At 30.0% G+C, this 9,597-nt stretch overlaps 1 protein-coding gene and 1 long non-coding RNA gene across 2 annotated transcripts; one reads left to right on the top strand and one right to left on the bottom strand.

The window, feature by feature from the left end:
• Positions 1-344: 344 nt before the first annotated feature.
• LOC131601160 (protein LURP-one-related 12-like) lies at positions 345-3,058 on the bottom strand. Its single transcript, XM_058872920.1, has 2 exons — positions 2,662-3,058; positions 345-902 (listed from the first exon to the last, which is right to left on the bottom strand). The coding sequence occupies exons 1-2, from the start codon at positions 2,887-2,889 to the stop codon at positions 495-497; spliced, it is 636 nt and encodes a 211-aa protein (XP_058728903.1). The 5' UTR covers positions 2,890-3,058; the 3' UTR covers positions 345-494.
• Positions 3,059-5,696: 2,638 nt separating this feature from the next.
• LOC131606137 (uncharacterized) lies at positions 5,697-7,734 on the top strand. Its single transcript, XR_009284740.1, has 3 exons — positions 5,697-5,832; positions 5,911-5,991; positions 7,535-7,734. It is a non-coding gene; the product is annotated as an uncharacterized LOC131606137 (long non-coding RNA).
• Positions 7,735-9,597: the final 1,863 nt, after the last annotated feature.

Below are 9,597 nucleotides of genomic sequence, written 5' to 3'. Positions count from 1 at the left end.
TATTAATTTTTTTTTATCATATTAGTATCTTCAACTTTACATGTCGTTTATTTTTTTTTTCCGGTTTCTTTTAATTAAAAATACGAAACTGTTAACAAAAACATAAAAAAAAAGTCTGTTTCTGCATAATTCGGAAGTGCATTTCCGAAACCCCTCAAAATCTGAAAAAAGGTGTTTTCGGAAGTTCATCTCCGAACACACCCCCCATGAGGTGTTTTCGGATATGAACTTCCGAATTATGGAAATTTTTAAAAAAAATCAATGTTTCGGAAGTTCATTTCCGAAGCAGGGGTATTTTGGGTTTTTCGCTGGGGGTGACCCCCATAGGGAGGTGGCTAAAGAAATTTTCAAGATATAAATATACACTATTAACCATTTTATTAATGTCATACAACAAAGGATGAATATTAAAAAAAGGAAAAATAAAATGTGTTAAGAAGGTGATTAAACTTTTTAATAAAAATCTCAAAATATAACACAACAACAACAATTCCTCAATCTTCTATAGTAGGGTGCACCGAGGTCTCGATGGTCCCATTATCAAAGAAATTCTCACCATTGATTTGATCCAATACCAAAACCAATCCCATGGCAAAGGACACATCAAAATCAGGTTGAACGCAAAGCAAGAACACTTCTTTTCCAAGCATAACATTAGTGGTGGGGTCTACTTTGCGGCGAATCTCAGCCACTAATTTTTTTGTAGCATTGAAAATCTTACAGCATCGTTGTGGGAAGCACCCTTCAATGAAGTACTCCATACCTGGATTCTCATGTACTTCCACCGTTATGGTTGTTCGAGATCGCCCAATTATTGATGATCTTTTTACATTAAAAATAGGTTTATCACCGTCCTTTCTCTCTCCTTTAAACCCTTCCCATCGTTGATGAAGACTAGGTTTCTGCTCAACAAATACCAATAAATGTTATCTTAATGAATTGACTCAATAACATCAATAATTATCGGGATTAAAAATACAAATAAAATTTAAAAATAAGATACCTGTGATAATTTATTTGAAGTGTTAATAACTTTTAATTTTTAATTTTTTAAAAATAAATATTTATATTTTAATTTCAAGTTCATCTCAAACCATGCACATCATTTTCTTTGGCCCCCTGTACTATTAAGACTTTTCTTTTGGGTAAGAATACTATTAAGACTTGGTAACATATTAAATACGTGGATTGAGTCTAATTTAATCTTATAAATCTGGTTAATAAAGGAAGAGTGTTACTTTATACAAATTTTATAAATGTAGGATTTTAAAATTTCTCAATAAAATTCAAGGCTTCTGGAAATAGCTTTTAAACTATTAAATTTATCTATTGTGTAACTAAAATAATATATAAAGAAAAAACATATTTTTGGTGTGGTTTATTTTTATTCAAAATTTATGTTTAAAAACTTAGGGTCTGTTTGATAAAAATAGCGCTTGACAGATAAATTAGTCGACAGTTTATAGTTTATAATTGATGGCTGATGACTGATAGCTTATAGTTTATGGTTGATGGTTGAGACTGGAAACTGATAAGCTAATTGAAGTATTTAGTAAAATTAGCTATTCAAGTAACTTATAAATGTAAAATTATATAAAAGATATTTAATATTTAATTATTTTATGTACTTTAAAATAATTTATAAAGTGTAAAAGTTGGTTTTTATTAAAATAATAAAGATAAAAAAGGAAGAAAAAATAATAAACTATAAGTTAAAGCATTATTTAAAATAGCATACGAAAAATAAGCTATAAGTTCAAGATGAAAAGATCATTACTAAACATATCTAAATTATCATATGAGCTTTTAAGTTATAAATTATAAACTCAAAATTGTGTGTTACCAAACAAAATCTTATTGACAATCGCTACGATTATTGCACTCATTTCTATTTTAACTTTTATAGACATATTTTCTTTGTAATTAGCTTTTTTTAATTTTTTTAAATTCATAAATGTTTTTTTTCTCTGTAATATTAATCAAATAATAATAATGATCTCATAACAATAATAAAGAAGAATTAGAAAAGTTTATAGTATTAAAAAAATTAAAGGAGAGGATGTGAAAAAAAATTTTAAAAAATTGTTTATATTTTCACGTGTGCTAGAAAAACGGATAGATAAGATAATTGTCTAACACTCTAATAACTTAATATAATTATTTTATTCATTAAATTATTTTGCTGTATGTAAAAAAGTCTTTTCCTTTACAAAATTTTTCAAACTTTGAAAGGTAGTTGGGGGTAGAGTATGCTTGATTTTCAATCTAGAGTTGTTAACTGTTTGTTCAACAATAAATTATAATAAATCTCTTATCCGATTTTTAGTTTGATCCGACTTTATCACAGATGTTTGGTCACTATTATTAGCAACAATAAAATTTTTAAATTTATTGAAAAATTAATGTATCTGATCAACGTCTAAATTATTTATTCAATAATTTTAAAAAGTATTTTTTTTCTTATAATAGTGACTCGAGAGTATAATATTTCCTTTCGGTGAGTAAACTCAGTGAGTGAACTCGGAAAGTTAACTCATACAGATGCTCAACAACTACGTAATCAGACTCGGTGAGTAGACTCAGTGAGTCAACTCAGAAACAAAAAAATGAATTGTAGAAATGAGAAAAAGAAGAAAGGTTATCATCATAAAGGATACATACCTTTTTCCGTAAGGTGAGAAGAGAACGACCATGAGGATTCATGAGAACAAGTTCTTCCTTATCACGAGTGTTAGGTCCATACGAGTCGAATCGGAAAACGAGTTGTCCCTTACAATCATACACAACAAAGCCATCACCAGTGAAGAACCGAGATGTTTTCAAAACAGTGAGTCGAGTCTCTTCTTTGTACACATACTCAGCTTGAATAACCAACTCTTCATTACTCATCTTTTTCTTAAGAAAATATATTGAAGAATTGTTGAAAGTGGAAGATGAAGAAGTAATAGTGTGAGTCACCTTAAATAGAAGAGCTTTTGGGATTGCTTTATTTTTTCTTTTTTTGCTGTAAAGGGTTTTCGTGTTTTGTGTTAGAAACGTGTTTTTGTGTTAAATGGAAAAAGAATATTAATTGAGTTGGGTTAGGATTGTAAAGGCGAATTTATACCTCAAAAAAAAAAGAAAAGTTGTAAAGGAGGGTGGAGAGATATTTTAATAGATATTACCTTTTTTTTATAATATATATTTTTTAAAATACATTCAATAATTCAATAATAATGTATTTGGATAATATATATAGACCACTTACATTTTATATTTAATGAATGCAAGTCACAACCTTTTTATCACGGGAATATATGTTGCAACTTTACTACATAAAAATCACATCGCAACTTTTTCATGTGAAAATCACATCGCAACTTATGAGAACCATTTTCATTTTCATCTTTACCATTTTCATTTTCAACATATCAGAACTTCCACAAGAATCACTACCTTTCACTATGTCAAACCCAACACCAGAGATTCCACAGGAACCACCGGTTCTCGTTACTCCTACACCAGATGTTATTCTTCCTTCTATAGAAATTCCACAAGAGCCACCTATTTTCACCATGCAAAATTCAACACCTGAAATTCTACAGGAACCACCAGTTTTTTTCATGCAAACACCAAACATCGATGTGATTTTTATTTTGGAGACAAAAGAAGTAAAAAAGAAGACGGCGAAATTAATGTTTTGTGAAAATGAAGAGGAGAAAAGGGGAGAAAGAGAAGAGATGGGAAGTAAAAAGAAGAAGACGAATTTAATGATATTTTAAGTGCTAAAAAACACTAACTGATTATCATTGTAATTTTCACATCACAAAAAATTTTTTGAAAATTTTAAAATTTTTCACTTCACAATGTTCCTTTTTTGTGACGTGATTTTTACGTGGTAAAAACACATCGTTGGAAACGATTTTTCTTGTAGTGTGTTTTGCGACGTGAATGCCACATCACAACATCCCTTTTTAGCAATGTGTTTTTCACGTGGCAATATCACATAGTTTGAACATGCTTGCAAAAATACTTGTATGTAATGCTTATCACGATAGTTAGTGTAAGGTCTCATCAGTTTGTATATAAGGATGGACACTCATCTTATTCAATTCAAATGAAATGATCTTATACTTAAATTGGTTTTAATTAACAATCTCTGATGGAGTTAATTAAAAATCATTCAGTTTATATTTCTTAACATGGTACCAACACTTTTCGATTTAATTATGTTGCAATCTAACTACTCTTCTTTGTCATGTCTCCCCCTGTAGCTCCCACTAATTCAATTCTCATTCGATCTAGTATGTTTTACATTCATCCTAGAGAAGAACCTACCTCTGTCACCATTACTTCGATACTCTCCACCTCCAACTATCGTTTTTGGGCATGCTCTATACGTCATGCTTTTGGCGAGAAGATGAACCTTGAGTTCATCGATGACACTATCATTATACCTTTTGATTCATTTGGTCCTATTGTGCAAGCTTGAAACATGTACAACATTTTGTGCATTAGTGGATAATGAACTTAGTTTCCGAATTCACTACTCAATCCATTATATTTTATAGAAAATGATGTTGATTATTAGAATGAGAGCTTTCTTTCTCTTTAAGAAATAAGTGGAAGAGAAATATAGAGGGGTCAAAGTGAGGATTGTATTCAATTATGCTTGTTTGATTTTACAAACATGTGTTACATCATTTATATATTATCTTACTAGTAACTAATTAACTTTTAGTTAGTAACCACATATGGAGTTAGTAGTAACCACATGTAACTAGTTTTAACCATATGTGTAAATAGTAGTAACCACATATGAAACTAGTCATAAACACATATGAAGTTAGTTATAATTGTTTAACCACTTTATTCCCTCATACAAGTTTCACGATCAATCACTTAGTTTTTCTCCTAATTAAATATTCTTTGGAAAGAGTTAGAGATATGCCTTCCATTTCTAGCTTGTACTTGTCATATCAAGTATTATTGTGAAGCTATTAGAAGTGCTCGCAACAATCACAACCTTTTTTACATCACTTACTTTCTTACTGGCCTTAATGAAATTTTTGAAATGGTTAAGTTTCAAATTTTATTTGTGGATCTATTACCTCCATTGACCAAGGTGTTCTCTATGGTTATCCAACATGACATTAAGGTAATTTTCTTCTTTCTAGTGAGGCCAAAGTCTCTATTAAGCTTCGTGTATACAAAATCACTATTGATCTAAGCCCCGTGTATGAACTTATTATGGAAAAGTAATTCATATTGTGGAAAATTGCTATAAGAATCATTGTCTTCCTCCACATATGCAGAAAAAGTACAGTTATATAGATAGGAATGTTGTAATTAAGAGCATTGATTATGATGAAGATTAAATTGCACTTGGTGATAGCAGAACTTGTAACATCCCAATTTTTATTAATTATATTAGTAATTATATTATTTGGTGTTTTTAATAATTGCTTATTTATTTAGTTATTATGTGATATAATAATTATTTGAAATATTTAATTGTATGTGTGTTTGTGTTATTTGGGTTGATTAAGTTGTATGAGAGATATAGCTAAATGGGCCTAAGTGATAGATTGGTGGGTTAAGCCCAATTTACATAAGTGAGATAGTAAGAGAAGGTTAGGGTTTTAGAGGTTACTATTTTCATTTGGGGGAAAATATAGGAAGAATAGAAAGAGGCAAAAGGGAAGAGAACAATGGTGGAAGAGAAAAGCTAGAAGAACCCCCATTTTCGCAGCTATGTTTCAGCAAAGAGTCACCTTAGCAAAACGGACGTATCTCTCAATCCAACCGTTGGATCGTTGCGGTACTTGGACACAACGTTCCTGACCCATAGAGGTAAGTTCTGACCGGAGCGATTTTGATTTTGAGGATTTTAAGTTCGTCTGATAAGCTGATTCCCGAACTGGTTTTTAGGTGTGTCTCCTAGTGATGTTAGAAAGGATTTCTTTTGGAGAAAAGCTTAGAGCTATGGTGAAAGAGTCCATATTTACCAAGGTAAGGGTGGGGTTCTTTCATGCTAAAGGGTTGTATGATAGTATGTTATAGAGGGTTTAATTCTATACTTTGATATCCATGTTCTTTTATGTTGCAATTTTGGGTATTTGATGATTTGTTGGAATGTGATGATATAAATGTGATAAGTTGTGTGCAATTGATAATCTATGTGTATTAGATTGTTATGTTTGTTGTGAGTAAACCATTGATAGTGAAATAATGGGTTTTTTATAGAATTGGAAAATAATGGAATAGAAATATAATAGTTGAATTGAAATTAATATAGTTTAATTATTAATTGGATAGTTAAATTATTAGTTGAATTGATTCCAATAAGTCTATGTGATTGGAATATACTTGGACTTGGACCAATTATTCGGTTTATCGGTAAATTAGGGTATTTTGAGAAATTGTTTGTAATTGTGTTTTGGCTTGAATATGTATGTTGAGAAATATATATTGTCATGCCAATGATGTTGTTTTGATATTGATTCTTTATGGTTAGTTGGCTAGCATTAATTCTAATGATTAATTGCTTGATGTTGAAAATGTGTGTTCATGTATAATTGACAAAAATGAGAATTAACATGAGATAGTATGATTACTAGTGTTAATTGGATTGTGTGAATCGTAATTGATTAATTGGCCTCTCATATGTGAATGATGTGTGTGTGTGTGTGTTGTGAATGTTGTGTACAATTGGTGGATAATTCATAGAGTTGAATTATTGTGATATGTGGAAAGTTAAGATGGTAGAGATGATCTTAATTGCATATATTTGTGAGATTGTACATACATTCATATCATAGTGTGCCTTGAAACATAGGTGGAATTGCTTTGAAACACAAGCGTGGCTTGGATTCTAGAGTGAATCGGAAAGCGGTAAACTATATGTTTACATTTGGTGGCTTTGGTCTTGTCCGGATCTGAAGCGTGGCTAGATTCTATATGAATCGGAAGCGGTGGAACTTTGGGTCCATATTGGGTACCACATGCATAGAGTCACATGTCTTGCATTGAGTTACATTGGAGTTATGTGATGTTTGAATATATGTAATTATGTGATTAGGTGATTGTTATGTGTGCATGAGATGTGATAATTAAATTTGGTGATGTTTGATACATGATTTTGGTGATATATGTAAATGAAACGTATATGATGAGAATGCAAATATATATATATATATATATATATATATATATATATATATATATATATATATATATATATATGTATGTATTAATGATATATGTATATATGTGGAATATATGAACCATGTTTTGCCATTATTGATAGTTGTATTAATTTACGTTGTGATTAGGAAGTATATGTTATTATGTGCTTGAATGACATACTTGTAAACTTGAGTACATTGTTATAGTTGATAGTTAACATTATTGTTGTGATGCAAATTGCTTATATTGAGAAGTGGTGAATTGTGTATGATTTTATCTTTACTATATGTATTATCATACTTTCCTTTATAATGTTTGATATCTCACCCCTTCTGCTGATGTTTCCCCTACCATGGGAAATGGGCAGGTACTCAAGTATAGCTGTGGAAGTTTGTAGATTCACCGTGTCTGGTTGGTGTGTCGCTCTGATACGTAGCACTCTGGGGGTTGTCTATATTGTTGTTTCTATGTTGTTCATGTTTTAGTTGTTGAGTTCCAAATTGGATATTGAGAAGTACTATGATGTTTGAATTTGTTTCCGATTAAATAAGATGATTTGTTTATAAAGCTGAATGTTATGATTCCGCTGCATATTAAAATGAAGTTGGTTTGTCTAAGAGCTGTTATAAGTTGTTTTGTGCTTATCTGAGATTAAAGTGCTATGTATCTGTTTATGAGTTGTTAATATGAAGTAAATGTGATATCCCAAATACTTGTTGATAGTTTCTAAAATACTCTGATTTCACGCATGATATTTTCGGGTAGAATTTGGGGTGTTACAGAACTAGTTCTACTACTATTTGTCAAGATCAATATGATAAGTTTGCGACTGCTCTTCAGAATTCATCCGCCAAAATTCAACACTTGTTATTTTCAAATAAGGTTGGTTCTTTCAAAACCATTCGCGGTTTATCAGTGAATCAACATAAGTATTTGTCGTCACATATGCACACCATCCAATTGATTTCTTTCTTACAAAAATCCTATTAGTGTTAGGTTACCTAATGAAATCTTTGTATATGTTAAGCATAGTGGCATTGTGCGAATTTTACTTTATTTTATAATTCATAATGTCTTATTCATACTAGATTTTTCTATTAATTTATTTTCACTTTCAACTTTTTGTCAATCTCCTAATTGTCTTGTAAATTTTACGTATATGCAATGATATATTCAGAAGCAAGGCACTATGAAAACATACAATCTCTTCCACAAGTGTAAATCATCCACATCACTAGTCTTGATCCACATTAGGATCCATTTTTCGCTCTCCTATCGAGCTAACCAGAACTCGATTTGATACCAATTGTTAGGGAGGTTTGGAAAGCGGGGTTCAAAAGTGTCAATGGGTCAAACATTCAGGATCCAAGAGACATTGACGCCACATACACCAAAAACTTTAAGACAATGGAAATATTGTCACCTCTCTTATAAACCAAACATTTCCTCCATTCCTATTCGATGTGCAACTTTAGCACAATTTTCACACTTGAAGTCCAACCGGGTCATTATTTTTTTACTCATCCTAATGAAATCTAAAGCTAAGGCTAGACATAATGTTATTATCTTTTTAAGCCTAATTAAAACATAATTAAAACAACATAATTATAAAATTAGAACCATTAGACCTAACAATGGACCATGTTTTATTATGCCACATTTCTATAATTCCAAAGGAATCATACACTCCCTCAGCAAAATAGTAGAGTTGAAAAGAGTTTGGACCACATACCTTTGGGTCCATGCTATAACGACGATCAATAATTAAAGGCTTAAGAAAAACAAATGTCTAACATTCATTTCATATTGTGATAATATTGTATTTTAATGATTTTGTTGCCCATCATTATTTTTCTCCATTATTATTTTCACACTTTTTTCCTTTATTATTCTCTTTCTTTTTTAATAATGTTATTAATATTTATTAAATAAACATTATTATTAATTTTATAGCAAGAAACACATGAATTTTAAAAATTCAATATTTTATCATTTATGTGGTTCCATTTGTTAGTTGTCGTATTTTTAAAAAAATAATATTTGCTTCATCTTTCACTTAAGTCCCTCTATTATTTTCTTCTCTTATTTCTGCATGAGGATAACTACAACTTTTTAATATAAAATAATTTGGTTCCTAAATATATTTTTCTTCAGATTCAGTGTTTCAAAATTTTAATTATTTCCATTAAGTCTTTGTAGTTTTACCTTTTACTTGCAAGTTTTCAATTCATATTTTCTATTTATATAACTGTAAATTTAGGAAAAGTTTGAGAAAGCAAACTTAAAATCTTGTGGTCCATATTTATCAAAAGAGGAAACTAATAATTGAATTATTTAATTTTAGATGAAACGTGGTGTTTTGTAAAATAGAGAATTCAGAGGCTTAAAACCGTTCAAACTTTTAAATAATTCAATGTTCTGATATCTGTA

This window comes from Vicia villosa, linkage group LG5, assembly GCF_029867415.1.
Source record: "Vicia villosa cultivar HV-30 ecotype Madison, WI linkage group LG5, Vvil1.0, whole genome shotgun sequence".
In the NCBI taxonomy this organism is placed as follows: domain Eukaryota; kingdom Viridiplantae; phylum Streptophyta; class Magnoliopsida; order Fabales; family Fabaceae; genus Vicia; species Vicia villosa.
This window is presented reverse-complemented; position numbering and strand designations above follow the sequence as displayed.

Coding starts and splice junctions, on each gene's coding strand:
- LOC131601160 (XM_058872920.1), bottom strand. CDS start 2,889: ATGAGTAATGAAGAGTTGGTTATTCAAGCTGAGTATGTGTACAAAGAA. Junction 903..2,661: donor TTCTCACCTTACGGAAAAAG/GTATGTATCCTT, acceptor TTTGTTGAGCAG/AAACCTAGTCTTCATCAACG.